Below are 16644 nucleotides of genomic sequence, written 5' to 3' on the forward strand. Positions count from 1 at the left end.
CCAAATGAGTATTACTGCTCGCAACGCTAGAAGTGTCGAAAGAGTTAGAAAACTAGCAGCAATATCCCTTTTAAAGGGGAACCAGAATTAACTGTGGATGCCTAACCATTGCAAGCTGCATTGGGATCACATGACCGTATGGCCTGAGGCTGCAGTGCATCTCCCCGCGTAACATAGTGCAGATAAGCCCCGTCTCTTTGCATCGAATACCCTGGCTTCTTGCATTCTCCTGTACAAACATGTCTCTATCTTAATATCCTTCAAACTACTCTCCTTTTTACCCCTTATTGATCGCATTCATGAACCATGCCCGAGTCTCCAAGTGAGCCGGGTCAGATACAGTCCCTTCGTCGTTCCGTGACCCTTCCTACCAAGTTAAATCCACTCGCGCAACGCCGCTCGAGTGTCCCAAATACCCCAGAACATGTAATTTTCTATCATCCATCCGCGAAGATCGTTCATTTTGCTCCACGAGCACTCGCCCCTATTCCCTCCAGTTCTGCGCCCTCCGACTTCGACTACCCCGTTGACACTATCGAAACACTCCCCTGGCGCTCTGCGACTGAACGAACGGTCGCAACAGCGCCATTGAGGCTGGAGAAGGTCCATGGGTCAACAGCGTTTCTGAAATGTGGAAATGTCGTCCATGCGATCCTGAAGAACTCCCAGTGTTGGTGCGTTGACGGGGTCTCGAAGTTTGTACTACGCATTCGTCCTCTTACATACTATCGCATTGAGATTCCTTACGAGACGGACGACGATCGAAGCCTAGTGCAGGATTTGAAGATAGCGTTTCCAACAATACTTCGGTACGAGGTGACGCCATGTCCTTTCAAACGGACCTTTAGCGTCGAGCTTCCTAATGATGCGATGGCACCTCGGCGCAAAAAGGCCTGGCAACCCAAAGACCGGAGACACAGAATACCGACCATTTTAGAACCTCCGCTTGAGAATCTATCTCCCGTTTCAACTAGATCGGAATGCATCGATTCAGCAAGCACCGGAGATGACACCGATGGAAACTTGACCGATGACAGTTGTTCTACTTCAAACAAAGCCAGTAGCGCAGCCTTGGAGGCCATTCCCGACGATACGCAGGCACCTACCATCAATTTGTCAATCCCGTTCCCATCAATTGGCACTCCTAGGCGATCAGTGTCCGAAGGCCCACCAGCTTTCACCAGCCTGCTTGCAAAATTCGAGGCTACGACAACCACTGAAGATGATTACGACTCTTCGTGTGAACTCAAGCCAGACGACGGGTCGAATTTTGATACTGTACTTCAACTTGATACTGAAGCACAGCCTCCTACAGAACAACTCAATTTTGAGCTTCCTGTCCACAGTGGAGTCGAAGCTGAGCCTGGATCCGAACTCGCACCGGATGCTGAAATTCCAACAGATATACAAATTGTATCCAAATCCGAGCCTGAAGCTGGGCCTGGAGCCACTTTACAAGCCCAATCTCTAAGCGAAGCCGCGGTGGAAGCGGAGTCTACAATTTCAATCGAGACCGAACAAGTCTCAGAGGCCGAAACTTCGGAGGAAATTGTGCTTCAATCCCAGCCTACGATTGTAACTGAACTGGAAGTCTCCACACTAAGGATCGATCACGATTGCTTCTTCGCGTCTAGCGCCGAGTCATCCCACTCCGCTGAGCCTCAATCCCCAGATTCAGTCTCCACCCATCCTACATCTGTTGGGGGGCCTGATTTGCCCGAGCCAACCGAGATGTTCAATCTTTCGAATACGAAGGAGGCAGTTTCTGGGTGCGAATCAAAGCTAGCGAGTCCATGCAAGACAACACAGCTTCCCACAGTCGATATCTTCGCACGGGATAATGTCGCAAACGCAACCGGGATGCATCATCAACTATCAATGCATAATACAGGCCAGAATAACTTGCCCAGGCGCTTCCCGGATGCATTCTCGGATACCTCGCCCTCTATGACTCGTTCAAGCAAAGTGCACCCACCCAGTCGTTTTCTAGATGTTTCCTCGGACGCTTCGAGGCGCCTGCCGCCTCCCGCGAAGGCAACTTTATCCAATCCGGATCTTGACCCGATTAGTGCTGAGTTTCGGCGTCGCGCCCAAGCCACAAGAGAACGTGACTTTTCCCCTATGCCTCCTTCTTCGGCGTTGTACCTCCCATCCGGTGATGATGCATCATCGTTCATTTCCAAAGCTATCACCCTGGTATTGATTCCCCCAGCCTATCTACTTGTCATTCTTCTTCACATTGCGGCCCGCATTGTCGACAACCCAACTCCCCACCGGACTATCACCTCCACACCAAGCGAGTCCACCTCCCGACCCCAGCACTCCAAAAAGTCTTCAGCCTCAGAGGACGATTTCAGCTTTCCACTGAAGCCCCTCACTTCTTCGGAGCATGACGATGCCCGAACTACCCAAAAGCCCAATCCTTGGGATTTGGACTAGCTGGCAGAGGCGCCCACTTTTCAATCTCCATCCACATCTTTCTCCTTTACGTGGAATCTTTTCCTTTCCCATCTTTTGCCCGGTTTAATCATTTCACTTTGTATCACCTTCTCCATACGGACCGTTCTAATGTTTTCTTGTTATGATCTTTCGCACCTAATTTCACGACTTACGGTGGACATAGGGCACGGTTTGTATTCTACTGGATTTCTGTATTCTAGCGTTGCATGTATTATCGAAGGGAACACGGGGTCATATCAAACGAATAATTAATTGATGCAAATACGCTATTTTTATCTCCAATCATGCTCTTTCTGTAGCGTAGGTACCACCAGACTATCCGGCATTCCTACGTAGTGTAGAGCTATTTGATTTGACTTAGGAGATTACTTAAGAGATGCAATCCACACAAAGTAGTGCCCGCTTGGAATGCTAAGAGCTCTTCATTTATTTCCCCGCCCGATGGGACTTGTATGAACAAACAAAGCGCCCATAAATCACAAGAGCAGGGGAATATGTACACTTGAGGGTTGAAAGAATCGAGAACAATAAGCCAGAACCACCACTGAACGCCAGCTAATGCATGAGAAAATAAAGCCATCAAACACATCGCGTGTCAGGTATGAGCCAAGTACACAGAGGCGATGATGCTGTCTGGTAAATGGACCGAATAGCAAATCTATGCTTTTGCGACCTTAGCAGCTCCGCCCTTGGTCTTGGCCTTGCGGCCGCGGCGATCTCGCTTCTTCAACCCGGTCATTCCTGCCTTGCAGACCTCAGCGTAACGAGCGTAGAACGCCTCGAGATCATCGGGGTTGACGATGGTTGACAGCTTAACCTTTGTTGACTTGTTCTTGGTGATCTTGCCATTCTTGCTTGCGGACTTGGGGTTTGGCGCATTGGTGTTTCCATCGGTGGCTCGGATGAGGATAGATGGTTGGGAGTTTGTAGTAGTGGCACCGGGCACATCGATAAGAGGTTTTTGAGTGAGATTTACCGAGCCATGAGTCTGTTGGGAGGTTTTGGAGAGCAATTCGCCGAGAGATTTGAAGAACTAGAGGTCGCCGGTGTTAGTGATATAGCTTGGGATTCGGAGGTGGTCGCATGCGCGGAGGTGTAGCGATCAGGTAACACCAATATCAATATTTACCTCATCATGTCCCAAATGCGGCGCCATATTGAAGAATGCTTGTGCAAGGCGCGCGGTAATTGAGCGATCTGAAAGCTGGAGCAGATGATCAATACGCAATTGACAGCTGGGCACAACTCGCAGTGGGGGGAGAAACTCCGCTGTGGGTGCCTCTCCGCCTTTGCTTTGGGGCGGCAGAAAAGTGAAAAAAGTTGTCTACCGCCTCCGGTGGTACCTGATGTCGAGGACCAGCATTCAGAACTGTTGAGAGCAGACAAGATATTTCGCAGAAACAAGATGCCTCGCCCTCGGCATAAGACCACTGCTCTGCCTCGGGATCTCCGATCCGAGCTCGGAATCCGCGATAGCTACGGCGAAAAGAAGCGTCGTCTCAACGGACCTGCCTCGCGCAAAGAGCGCCGCCAAAATGAGCGTACGGAGAAGAAATCTCGACATGCAGCCTCGCAACACAAGAAGACTTTTGAGCGCCCACAGCAGCGGCCTCAGCAGAAAACTCAGCGACCAGCTCAGGTCGACAGCGACGACATGGACCTTGACGAGGAACCAAGCGCACAGCCGACAAAGTCTAAATCTACGAAGGAGACTGCGAAGAAACCCAAGTCAATTCTGAAGAAAGCACCTGTTCAACAAGAGTCTGAATCCGAGTCTGAATCCGAGCTTCAGTTTGACTCCGGATCAGAGATAGATCTCAACGAGGATGACAGTGAAGATGAAGATGAGGAGTCGGACGACGATGCGTCCGAAGATGAACCCGAGGAAGATATCCCGTCTGCAAGGCACATCTCAGGATCAGTTAAGTCCAAATTGGCGCAAGACGATGCCGAGATCGCTGCATTGGAGAAGAAGCTTGGCCTCAAGAAAGGTAAATTGCCGAAGGCCTCTGAGGACGACGGATTGGATGATTTGCTGGGAGACCTTGGCGGTATCGGCGGTGATGGCTCAGAGGACGAGAGCAAGAAGCGCAAAAGAGAAGCCGACGATTGGCTACGGAACAAACGACTCAAGGCCAAGAACTTGCAGGCTCAACAAACCGCAGAAGACGATAGTGAAATGGATAGCGCTGAGGATTTTGATCTGGACGAGGAAGTTTTCGGGAGCGATGACGACGAGGCAGCAGATGGAAGCGATTTCGATGGCTTCGACGAGGAAGAGAGGAAAGAGCCCAAGCAGAAAGAAAATCCTTATATCGCCCCGGTCACAAAGCCTGAACCCACAGCTCAGAAATACATCCCACCTTCACTGCGCGCGCGCCTTGACCCGGAAAACGAATCTTTGACTCGACTCAAGCGCCAAGCACAGGGACATCTGAACAAATTGTCCGAAGCTAACATGCTTTCAATTGTTGCTGAATTCGAAAAGCTCTACCGCGATTACCCTCGTCAACATGTCACATCCACCTTGATCAATTTGCTGATGGGATTGATCTGTGAGAGGGCGGCTCTGCAGGATACCTTCCTCATTTTGCATGCAGGTTTCATTGCGGCGTTGTACAAGCTGCTGGGAATGGACTTTGGCGCAGAGATTGTTCAAACCGTTGTCGAAACATTGGATGCTGATGGTGATGAGCGAGGAAAGTTCCAAGGAAAAGAAGCTACCAACTTGGTGTCTCTTCTGTCACAACTTTACAACTTCCATGTTATCGGTTCCTCGTTAATGTTCGATTACGTTCGTCTTTATGTGAACGAGATTACAGAGACGAACACCGAACTTTTGCTTAAGATTATTCGGAGTAAGTGGTGATACCCCAAGACAAGATGCGATTACCAGTCCCCTAACCTGTATACAGATTCTGGCCCTCAGCTCCGACTGGATGACCCATCTGCGCTCAAGGACATTGTACTGCTCATTCAGCCCGCGGTTGCCAAAGCCGGCGAAGACAGTCTGTCTGTTCGAACCAAGTTCATGATCGACCTCATCACAGATTTGAAGAACAACCGCGCAAAGGCCTCCGCTGCAATTGGCGCAGGTATTACCACGGAACACATCACCAAAATGCGCAAGATTTTGGGTTCTTTGAACAGTTCTCGCACTATCCGTGCATCCGAACCTATTAACATCTCCCGTGACGATATCCACAATTCTTCGAAGAAGGGCAAATGGTGGCTGGTTGGCGCAAGCTGGAAGGAAGATCCTCTTGTAGCTGCACAGCGTGAAATGGCCCTCGTTCAAGAAAGCCAGACCCAAGTCCAAGACGACGAAAGCGACGGCGAGCCTGACTTTGGTGTCCTCGCTAGAGCCCACCGCATGAACACAGATGTCCGTCGCTCGATCTTTGTTGCCATCATGTCTGCCAATGACTTCCAGGATGCGCATGTCCGACTCATGAAGCTTCGCCTCAAGCGTGCTCAGGAATTCGAAATCCCCCGTGTGCTCCTGCATTGTGCTATGGAAGAACAGGGCCACAACCCTTACTACTCCCTTATCGCACGCCGACTTTGTGGTGATTTGGGACGTCGTATCAAGATGTCATTTATGTTTGCGCTGTGGAATGTCTTCAAGAAGATGGGTGAGCGCGGAGATATGGACGAGGATGAAGATGATCACTTTGACCCCGACGATGAGGAGAACGGCGTCAGCATGAAGTCTGTGGTTAACCTGGCCAAGATGTTCAGCACCCTCATTACTGACGGTAGCTTGACACTGAGCATTTTGAAGAATCTCAACTTCGCATACCTGCAACCCAAGACCAAGACCTTCGTCGAAGTCTTGATCATCAGTATCATTCAGCAATCCCAGAAGTCCAAGAAGAAGAAGAAGAGTTCCAAGAGCGCTTCAACCGACGAGGAAGGCAGGAATGAAGAAGCTTTGATGCAGGTCTTCCTACGTGTCAAGGAAACCCCACACATTGGCAAGGGCCTTATCTACTTTGTGCGAAAGGTTGTCGCGAAGAGTGACATTGTCTCCCCCGAGGAACTGAAACTCGTTCGGTGGGGATGCAATGTGGCTGTTGATGCCCTTAAGGCTGTTGCGGACTAGGGTGTTGCACCAAGTCCATGCAAATGCACATAGAATATACCCAAGTTGTTACGTTTCTCATGATTTATTCCACTTCATTCCTCAGTCTCCAAACTATCGTAATGCGAAACCATCAATGTAGACAAATCGAATGATCACATATTCAAAATATGGTGAGTGCTCAGGACCGCCTCCGGCCTATATTGACTATGTGCATATTTATGACATTTATCTTAGTCTTCCAGAGCTATAGACATGCGGGCGCGCTGATTGACGGTGAATTTGAGATGCAGCAATCAAATGAGAAGAACTCAGCCGCACCACCCACAACATCGGGGAAAAGACGCCTAATGGTTGGCTGCACGGCCAAGCATAAGCACCAAGATCCTGATTGGAGCCACGCCGCACAACCCGAGGCACTGCCTCATTATGATAACCTCCATTTTCACCAAGGTCCAGTCACACATTCTTGATGCCATATTATTTGGCAAAGAACTGTGTCGCAAAGCATGGCCGAGCTCGCCTGTACCGCCATTGGCGTTCTCTCGTTCGCCTTAGAAGTATGTCAGGGGATCGTCTCCTACAAACAGGCATGGGCGGACTGCGACGACGATATGCAAAATGCACGGAACAAGGCCGAAGTTCTGTGCATGATGCTCAAGACACTACGAGAAACGATAGAGGAACTACAACAGACAAACCCACGAATTGCAGCCGACCTCGAGCAAAAGGCTTTGAGCATGCGCACTTCGATTGAAAAACTTGTGAAGATCGTGGACCGATTCAAACCTGCGCCGTTTGAGGCTTTTCCCGCCAAAGTGCGCGCCCAGGTCAGAAAGGGATTGTATCCGTTCTACAAAGATGCTGTGAAAGATGCACACGTACAGCTAGATCAGATTCAAACGATTTTGCAAACATCATTGCTGATGTGAGTGTAGAGAGTATGGGCGTCTGTGTATGTGTGTTGCTGGGACTAACGCAAACTGTGACAGATATAATTGGCAAGATACAAGAGCAGCGCGAGTCATGCAAATCTCCATTTATGAAGAGATGCGGAGTATGCATTCTACACTGAAGAATACTATATCGTCTACAGGCATGCCGCCGCCGAGTCTACTGCAAGTTGTGTGTGATCGCCAGCGCGAAGAAGTTCCGATAATGCTGATGCAGAAGAGATCATCGAGAGATGAGTATGGTCTATACCAGAATCTCGAATAGGCTTTGACTGATATTTTCTAGCAATCAATTCTCAAATCGACATATCTGGACTGAAGACGAATCAGAGATAGTGACAAGAGCATATACCTATCACAGCCGCCTTTTGAATATCGCGATATCTATGTCTTTCTCCATGACTCGAGGAGCTGGAGGGTTCTCTATTGCGCCAAGCTTGCATGTCCAAAGCATTTGGAGCGAGAGTAGTGAGCGATATCACGAGGCTAGCGAATTGATGATAGGCTGTATACTAGATGAGTCGATCATTCCGAGATTACAGACTGCCTTCTTAGAACGGCGATTGTCTCCCTTCGACACTTTCTATTCATTGCCGCCGTATCGTGATAGGGTTAGTTCTCTAATGGATGTATGTTCACAATCTCTCCACTTGGATATATGTGTCTAACAGAGAATAGATGATGTTCCATGTAATGAGCACGCAGTGTCTCGATTTGAATCCACCGCAAGCCTTTTCCAACTTGATCAAGTTCATGCTGGAATGTGGCATGAAGCCGAAAACAGATGATAGGGAGCTATTCGGCGGATTGCTTGCACTTTTCGGACTGATTGAACTCGCCGTGAATGATCTTCCGTCGGTTTTGGAACTAATTGAGTTGAGAGGGCCGCTTCAACTCTGGCATTTGACTCACTATCCAGAAATATTGAAGCGAAATCTGCGGTTGATTCTTTCCCAAGATGAAGAATGTATTTTTCTTCCCTCTCCACCTTCCTAAAATATCCTGTTTTTCCCGTTCATCGAGGCTGACCGAAATTTACAGTGTGCCACATGCCAAGGATAACCAAAGCAATCATTCGGGAGTCTGAGGACGAGCTCAGGAAGGCTCTGGCGAGTGGAGATGCTTCGCCAGATGATATAGTCGACGAGAGCGGGCGCATCTCGGCGCTGGAATTTGCATTTGGGTGGCCGAAGGGTATCCAAGTTCTTCTACAGTCAGGGGCCAATGTACCCGCTCACTTTGACGCGTTTGTTTCCGGAGAGGGAGAACAATACAATGCTTCAGCCGCCCTATTACTCCAAGGTGGTTACTGCTTTGGGTGGTATGATGTGTTCTGGAGCACGAAGGGCAACGATGATGGCACTAGACAAGCGCTGCTTGTCCACGAGTTAGCGGAAAGGCGAATAAGACTATGGATGCTTATCAAGTCTTCCTTACTTGCTGATGAGATACCGCCTCTCGATGACGGCTCCATGCTCGATGGGTATGCCTCAAACCTTTGCAAGGCTTTGGCTGGCCTTGGGATCGATATTCCGAAATCGCTATGCGTTCTGATTGAGGGCAATCAAGATTCAATTTACCAGAAGCTTGCGGATATGGATATGCCAGCTATCCGCCTGATGGATAGCCTGTACGACGCTGGCTTTCATGACGTTGATTTGCCTAATTCGGAAGGGAGAACGCCATTGATGAGGGTGTGGCCTTTCGTGCATAACATCCCTGAGTTTTTCCGGCGTGTCGCCTGGTTGATGTCAAAGGGTGCCAGTATCGAACGAAGGTTGCCACAATCGAACGCCAAAGTGGCCCACTTGCTCACAAACAGAATCATCAGATGCCACTTTTTGTATCCGAGAGGCGTAAACGAATCACCTTATAACGCAAGCGACGAGTGGAAGAAACTCGCTGCGGGATGGAAAGATGCATACTTTTTCGTACCCACTATACATGACCATTGCAACTGTGCCTGTTCTTTGGGTGGATGTACCACGCTCTCGGTGGCCCTCAGAGGCATTCTTTCGTGGATACCTCGATTCGAATTAGAAGGCCACATGGACCACTTGCGACCCTGGTTCCTGTCACTCGTTGCCTGGCAAAGTTCCTGGCCACATCTTGCGCGAGTGGTACTACGGTCCCTCACGTTTGATGCGTTGGGTCTCACGCATACCTGCTGTATCGAGATCAATGCATATGATGCTTATCCAATCCAAACAGGGAGATCTGATGCAGAGATTAGCAGGATCTTGGATGAGGAGCACTGCTTGCTTCAAGATTTTGAAGAACTGCTACAGGAGATGGAAAGCAAATTTGATGAGCTTGGCCTCTCGATTGAAGAATTCCTCGATGACTACTGGTATGATTGTGTAATCAAGTACCTCTCGAGGCGTGATTCGTACGATGAGCATCATGTCAGGGAAGCAAGAAGGCTGGGAATTTTCCTTGAAGCAAAGGAGTTCCACATACCCAACGTAGCCTCTTTATCGATCTGCTCCCAGATCCGAGAACTGTAAGATGGTTCGCGCTCTGAATAGCGCAAACTATCATTCATGCCTTTAAAAAGGATTCCCAGACAGGGCTGCGAGGATTAATCTAATAACGCCCTGGGTTGGCTGGATATGTATACACATAGACACATAAGCAGCGTGAATATAACGAACCAGAGTCAAATCGCGTTTCTTCCTTGAATTGGCGTCAGCTGCGACCGTTCATTCAGCTGTTTCGATGAGGTCCCATTCCATGGCAATGAGCCAGGCGTCTTTGGCCTCTGTGTGCTCGCCATCTCCGGATGGACCACGCTCCAACACATGACTAGGCACCTGCCCAGGTATTTGAGGTTCGCTAAAGTGTGTCCCAAGCTGCAAATTCCAGTTAAGCCCTTTATGAATGCCCACCAAGTCCCCTTTCCGAAGATGGGGTGTTGACTTGGATCGCGAGGGTCCCATGATCATGATATTCAAAACGTCATCGGGACCTGTTCTCTGCACATGATCCCCAGTAAGCGCTTCGGCCTGTAGGAAAGCAAGAGAGCCACAACCGCTAAGAGCCGACTGGCTGACATGATTGATCCGTGCTGTTACAAGATACTTCCTCAGCTTTTCTGTCGAGGCGTCTGCACTCTGTACCTCTAAAGGCTGAGTCAACGGAGGCTGTGGGAAATTTTCACGCTTTGCCCCCATTTCCAAAACCCAGCTACGCACCTCAGCAGCCATTCCGCCGGGAATAAAACTTGGCCTACCAGCCCGATTCCGACCACGACGATGCAATGTGCGCGAGGATGGAGAGAACGGCGCAGGGATATCCTCTGCGCCCGGTTTTGGCGGCGGAGAGCGAGGCAGTACAAAAGCTGGTTTGCGTTTCTCAGGTGGCGATATCCCAGGTGTGTGTGTCTTGGGATTGGGTGCAAATTGGCTGCTAGGAGGCCTCGCTGCCGAGGAAAGCATGAAGCGAGGGCGCCCGCGAAACGGTGTTGTCGTTCTCATTTCACCTGGGGTAGATACAGCTGGAGCAAATTGACGAGCACTTGGTGCTGGGGTGCGTTGTGTATTACTATCCGTTGCCTCGACGCTCTGCCTGTTGTGATCAAGCAAATCGATGTGACCAGTTGGTAGATTCAGTGTTTCGGGTGGCGATGAAAGTATTGGATCAATTTGTGTTGGCCTCTTCGGATTCAAGGGTGTAGTTCCCTCCACACGGCGCCTTTTGTTCCTATCTCCGACCGGCGCAAATAGCGCATCAAACTCAGCATCTATAATGCTCGGAGTCTCTGGTTCTTCTGGAGGAGAGCTGTTGATGGCATCATCTGGTAGTTCATTTGATTCTCTTCCGTCATTTCTTATATGACATATAACCCCGACATCACCAGAGTCGTCGACCGCGTCGCGTTGGCGCGAGGGAGTGATACCCCGGGGAGGGAGATTATGGGCAACTTGAGGCGTTGAAGATGGCCCGTCATCGTCTATCACGTCGAATTCCTCATTCCCACTCTGTGTTGCAGTCTGTGACAATAGAAACCGAGGTGTGGGGGCGAATTGAGGACCATTGCGGCGCGTGGATGGGTTGCGGCGGGAAAGGCGGAATGGTGATGGAGTCTAGGGCCGAAATGATTAGCTCAAAGTACTGATCAATGTTGCTACTGCCATACCGCTGGAAAAGGCATTTATCTGAATTGATCAGAAGCCCGAAGGAACACCATGGCTCTACTTCGGTGAGGTTGGTCGGGTCTGTGAAGTGGGAGGTGCGCGTTGGATGGCGGGGAGAAGATTGGCCATCACGCCAATCGAGTCGGAGTGCATTTCCATGGCTACACACAAAGTAGGATGCTAAAGTCCAAACCAAAGTCGAAGAAACGTTGGATATTTCTTCTTTGGGGAATTTCCTGCTGATTTAGCACAATGTCACAAATTCGGAAGAATACGATGCATCACTTTCTCACCTCGATCTATATGTCGTGGCACTCGGTTCATACGCCAATCGACTTAAACCCACCGAGAACTTCCCCTTCAGAATGTACGATTCTTTCTAAATCAGACGCTTATAGATCATTGCTGAAGCGATAATCATCATCGTAGATTTATCAATATCTGGGTATATGATCTAAAGTCCAAAGCCTCAAATACGAGAAATATCACGCAACACCAGTGTATCCGCAGTGTCAGCATCGATGCCGAATCTAATCCGCTGCTCGCCACCGTCATGGCCACTGGGGGGAGTGGGCATTCGATCGAACGAATCTCGTGCCGGAGTCTCATCCTCAGCAAGTGTAGAAACACTAGAAGCACCAGATCCATTCCGAATCCTCTGTCGCTTGACCTCCCACCAGCCCATCGAGAACGAGCGTCCCTCAAACACACCCCGCTCTTTGAGTTCCTCATCGGATTGCCATTCCGAGCCATGGGGCATGAAAGAGTCCAGGATGCGCGATCCATAGAGTAAACTTGCAACAGAAGCAATACTTGTTGGACTCTTGGGCAATATTCCATCGGTACGCATGACATAAAGTGCTATCAGCGCACATATAACCATGCTACCAAGCAAGCCGTCTAGAATTCGAGTCGAGAGTTCGTTTTGCACGAGGTAATTTCTTCCATCGTGAAAGACACCAGTGTAAATAGGTGCTTCCATGATGGCGGGCTCAACAAAGTAGGTTGCGTTGAAGGGGTCGTCAAAGGATTCCCGAGCATTTGTATCGAGTAGTTGTGCTATAATGATACCCCAAACCGCACTGAGTCGATTGCTCAGTTTTTCCGGATCAAGAAGTTCATCTAACGGGACGCCATTGATACCATTTGAAACAGCTTCCAGGATGGCGTCATTGAAAGTGGGATCGGATTTGAATAAGAGATCTTTTAGATCGTGAAGGCTTGGGAATGTGTGCCGGGTTGTATTGAAAGGTGTCCGAGCTGAGCCTTCCACGACTCTGGGAGGGGTATCGGTATCAATTGAAAGCGAAGGGAGTTGAAACTTTGTGTCGACTTCTACCTCTTCGATAGTGGCGTTACAGTATATATAATGATAATCGGTGGAAGCAGCATTATTTGGACCCTTTTTGAGGTATAGAAAGGCGTGCGTGGAGCAGTTTGAAGGCGCATTGCCTGACAGCTTGAACGGGCTAGCGAGCACATAGTCGATCTCATTGGCGATGGAACCCCCAGAGACACGGACGAAACATGGAGAGTATAGCTCGCACCACAATCCCCCCCTTCGAATCTCGCAACCGCCGTTGGCCGGATCTGGTGCACAAATAAAGCGGCTGCGGAGGGCGGGAATTCGTGCGTCGAGGGATCCAGTGTTTGGCGATAGATGGTCAGTGTCGGCGAGTTTGAATTGCGGGAAAGCCAGGTTATTATATGTCCACTGTGGATCAGAGTAATTGAAATTTAGGATGAGACCAGCTGTACTATCGGTGATAAAGTCGTGGGACTCCCAGTAGCTCATATCGTGGCCAGGAGAGGCAGGGTCGCCTAGGTTCCAGCGGGTGATCTGGGTGAGATTCACGGGGGATGTAGGCCCGGAGACTTTGGTAGTAAAAAGACCAGAGACAACGATGGGGTTGAGAGTGGCGAGGAAAAGGGATATTGTAGCTGCAGCTGGCGACCACTGCTGCTTTCTAAGTGTATCAAATACGGCGTAGGGGGCGATCTTGCGTAGCTGGTTCTCTAGGATGGTTGTCTCGGGGGGAGCACGGCCCTCCCAGAGACGGGAATAGGGCTGGACAGTACGTGTGCCAAATTCAACAGATGTGAACAGACAACGAATGATAAACATGACCAACGCTGGAATATAGACCCAGAGATAGTGAATGTAAGGAGACTTTCCATCGACAAGGGTGATCCCACGTTCACTCGTAGAGATGTGGTAGACGACCTCGAGACCTATAATGACGGCTATAGGGATCAAAACGACAGTAGTTCGAATGAAAAATGTGGTAGAAAACGGTTTCCACCAGGTAGGTGAAGAGTCTTTGTCGTCACTAGACTCGATGGATTGGAGCGATGATTGATCCTGAGGAACAAGCATAAAAGCCCCCTTTGGATCGATCAAAGTACTATACTGGGCCTGACCCAGTTTGGATTGCGCCATCTCTTCTTCTGACTTGCACTGCGATCCGCAAAATGCGTCCATGAACTCCGAACTTCGGGAAAACACAGTAGCAAGTCCTCCAATGGACCCAACGTCTCGTGGACACACGGCGACGGGGATAAAAAAACATAGAAGAATGATCACAATAGTAATCAGCAAAACCAGAAGACTTGCCATCAGGAAGAATGACATCTGACGCAAAAATAATCGTTTCACAAACCATTTTCCCGTTCCCTCCACATGATGCGGGTCAATTTGCAGGACCTGATCCTTCACCGTTTGCTGCACAAGACACGACAATGAACGAGTTATAACATTATTAAACAACGTCATATTTGCCCAAAAGTCATTCCGGGATTTACCATCTGCTGCAAAGGTAAACTGATCACCGGCCATCTGATCGTCCCACAAGCCGTTCGTCGACGCCGATTGGAAACCACTATACAGGAGCTTTGATGCCTGTACACCGGTGATCACTTCTGTGATATTCAAACTGTCACGCTCGATATGCGCAGAAATAGCATTCTGTCCATCCTCGCGCCAGATCCTTACCGGGCCTTGGTATACCGTGTAGCGGAGCTTACACACAGTAACATGCAGTGGATGCTTTTCCCACACCGTGGTGTCCAATGCCTCTCTAGCCTCATTTGGTGACATGCCATATATTACTGATGGACCAATGGCTGCCCAAAGCCGCAAATCGGCATCCCAGTTGGTTGTATATGATTCCAACTCACTAACTTCGGTCTCGTTACTCCGTTGATGCTGACATCCTCCGAGGCTCCATTGAAGGCCAATGTTGAAGTCAGACGTCATCATTGGAAAAGGTGGAGAAAATTGTTCAAGGCGACAACCGTCGGGGGTGGTGTATATCGCTAGGTCTCGGTAACCACGTTTCTTGGCGTACTTCCAGGTTATAGTGGCATTTTGGCAATCGAAGGAAGGCTCAATGACCTGTAAATTTGCCTCATAGCTGCGATCCGCGGGAATTGTGTCATTTCCTAGCGAATATGATTCGGCTGGCTGGAAAGGGGTGTAAACGTAATCTCCATAGAGACCAACAGGGCGAGTCATGTTAAGGCCAAAAAATGCCATGCATTGAGCATAGGCCTTGGCCGACTGTGACCTAGGGTCAAAACTAGCATAGTCGAACTTATGAGATACTGTCAGATTTGAAGGACGGGCTATGAGCACTGAGTCAAGTTCGAAGAGACCAGTGGAAAGCACAGTGATGCCGTTGAGGATTAACGAGCCTGCCACGCAGAGGGATACCAAAAGGTGCCTGTGCCTGAGCGATTGGTACAGCGATACAACGTTCAGTTTCGACAGGTAGTCAAGGAAGATGCTTTGTGAAGCCGGGGTTGGACCCCGGAGCATTAGAACCCAAGGCATCAGCTGGCACGCACGGTATTCGGCTTGGGTCCAACCAGCTGTGAAGATTGTAAAGACTATCAAGAAGTTAGAACATTTGAATTCAACTCAAAGTATAGGAAAGCCACATACCTGCGGTCGGCCCATACGTCCAGAGATAGTAATATCTATCTCCATCGGTCTTGATACCCAAACTCCGATCCTGGCGCTGGCTATATACATATAATGCGACCAGTGCAGCTAAGCATGATAAAAAGCTAGCCAGAAAGAGGACCATGATCGGACGCCGCAGAAAGAAAGGCGCCCAAAGTGGGCAAGGGCTGTAGCCATTCTCATCCGCACTATCCTTTTTGGCAATAGGAGAATAGTTGCCCGGCTGTTTGACGATGAAATCATGCTCCTGCGCTGGCATTGTTAGGAAACAGAGACTAGGGTAACATCAAACAGCATAAGCCAGCCCTCTCGATCTTGAAAAAGCAAAATAATATTGTATGACCGATGATCTGACACAAATATTGCAGAAACCGACGTTGAAATTGCAAAAGAAAAAAGTTGAGGCAAAATGAGCAGGCGTTGGGTTATATCAGGAGCCTTGACCATTAGCGCGGATAGTGTATTCGGACTCCGAGAGGACTGAATCCTTCATACAGGGTCCAGTCCCTGATTTAGCATTGATCAGCGGATAGATGAGCATGTTTCCTCTTGGCATCAATTTCCATTGGACTAAAAGATCTATTACGCGCTGACTAGAAGGGCCAAACCGCGCCCGGCGCTAAATCTGTTTGACAAAGTACTTTGTACTCCGTACGGAGTATTCCGTACAACATAGGCTTATGTGCCCTTTATGCTCATATATCACTATAGGCTTTTAGGTCGCCTCACCCCTGTCAATTTGTACGTGATAGCAAGGCCTATGAGGAAATACCATCATCACTTTATATATTCCATTTTGTCATATCATTTAGGGCCGTAGTTACGACACAGTTTTGCACTTTGTATGCAGGCTTATAGTAACGTCCGCTGATGTCCCTGTAGAGGCGAAAAAGAAAAGCTTGCTGTCATGTGTTCGAAGTGAAATCAAAGATTTGAAGACGTCAGGTTTAATCTCTATTTATGTGTATGTAATTCAAAATAATAAATTTACAGAGAAGAACCAACTTGGCGGAACTGATTGGCGAAGCAAGATCAGAAAGAATAGAA

The 16644-nt window shown here is 49.1% G+C and overlaps 7 protein-coding genes across 7 annotated transcripts; 4 read left to right on the forward strand and 3 right to left on the reverse strand.

The window, feature by feature from the left end:
- Positions 1–306: 306 nt before the first annotated feature.
- N7457_005790 (uncharacterized protein) lies at positions 307–2439 on the forward strand (the record flags this gene model as incomplete). Its single annotated transcript, XM_057176834.1, has 1 exon — positions 307–2439. One exon carries the CDS (start codon positions 307–309, stop codon positions 2437–2439), a length of 2133 nt encoding a protein of 710 aa, XP_057031136.1.
- Positions 2440–3118: 679 nt separating this feature from the next.
- On the reverse strand, positions 3119–3616 carry N7457_005791 (signal recognition particle 14 kDa protein; the record flags this gene model as incomplete). The annotated part of the gene is made up of 2 exons (XM_057176835.1): positions 3119–3493; positions 3590–3616. 2 exons carry the CDS (start codon positions 3614–3616, stop codon positions 3119–3121), a joined length of 402 nt encoding a protein of 133 aa, XP_057031137.1.
- A 249-nt stretch (positions 3617–3865) lies between these two features.
- Positions 3866–6565, forward strand: N7457_005792 (MIF4G domain-containing protein; the record flags this gene model as incomplete). The annotated part of the gene is made up of 2 exons (XM_057176836.1): positions 3866–5318; positions 5376–6565. The coding sequence occupies 2 exons, from the start codon at positions 3866–3868 to the stop codon at positions 6563–6565; spliced, it is 2643 nt and encodes an 880-aa protein (XP_057031138.1).
- A 488-nt stretch (positions 6566–7053) lies between these two features.
- On the forward strand, positions 7054–7762 carry N7457_005793 (uncharacterized protein; the record flags this gene model as incomplete). Its single annotated transcript, XM_057176837.1, has 2 exons — positions 7054–7472; positions 7537–7762. 2 exons carry the CDS (start codon positions 7054–7056, stop codon positions 7760–7762), a joined length of 645 nt encoding a protein of 214 aa, XP_057031139.1.
- Positions 7763–7895: 133 nt separating this feature from the next.
- Positions 7896–10004, forward strand: N7457_005794 (uncharacterized protein; the record flags this gene model as incomplete). The annotated part of the gene is made up of 3 exons (XM_057176838.1): positions 7896–8108; positions 8176–8464; positions 8539–10004. The coding sequence occupies 3 exons, from the start codon at positions 7896–7898 to the stop codon at positions 10002–10004; spliced, it is 1968 nt and encodes a 655-aa protein (XP_057031140.1).
- A 195-nt stretch (positions 10005–10199) lies between these two features.
- N7457_005795 (uncharacterized protein) lies at positions 10200–11650 on the reverse strand (the record flags this gene model as incomplete). Its single annotated transcript, XM_057176839.1, has 2 exons — positions 10200–11582; positions 11636–11650. The coding sequence occupies 2 exons, from the start codon at positions 11648–11650 to the stop codon at positions 10200–10202; spliced, it is 1398 nt and encodes a 465-aa protein (XP_057031141.1).
- A 452-nt stretch (positions 11651–12102) lies between these two features.
- On the reverse strand, positions 12103–15856 carry N7457_005796 (DUF3433 domain-containing protein; the record flags this gene model as incomplete). The annotated part of the gene is made up of 2 exons (XM_057176840.1): positions 12103–15521; positions 15577–15856. The coding sequence occupies 2 exons, from the start codon at positions 15854–15856 to the stop codon at positions 12103–12105; spliced, it is 3699 nt and encodes a 1232-aa protein (XP_057031142.1).
- Positions 15857–16644: the final 788 nt, after the last annotated feature.

This window comes from Penicillium paradoxum (assembly GCF_028828445.1).
Source record: "Penicillium paradoxum strain IBT 22861 chromosome Unknown utg000005l_segment0_segment0, whole genome shotgun sequence".
NCBI classification, from domain to species: Eukaryota; Fungi; Ascomycota; class Eurotiomycetes; order Eurotiales; family Aspergillaceae; genus Penicillium; species Penicillium paradoxum.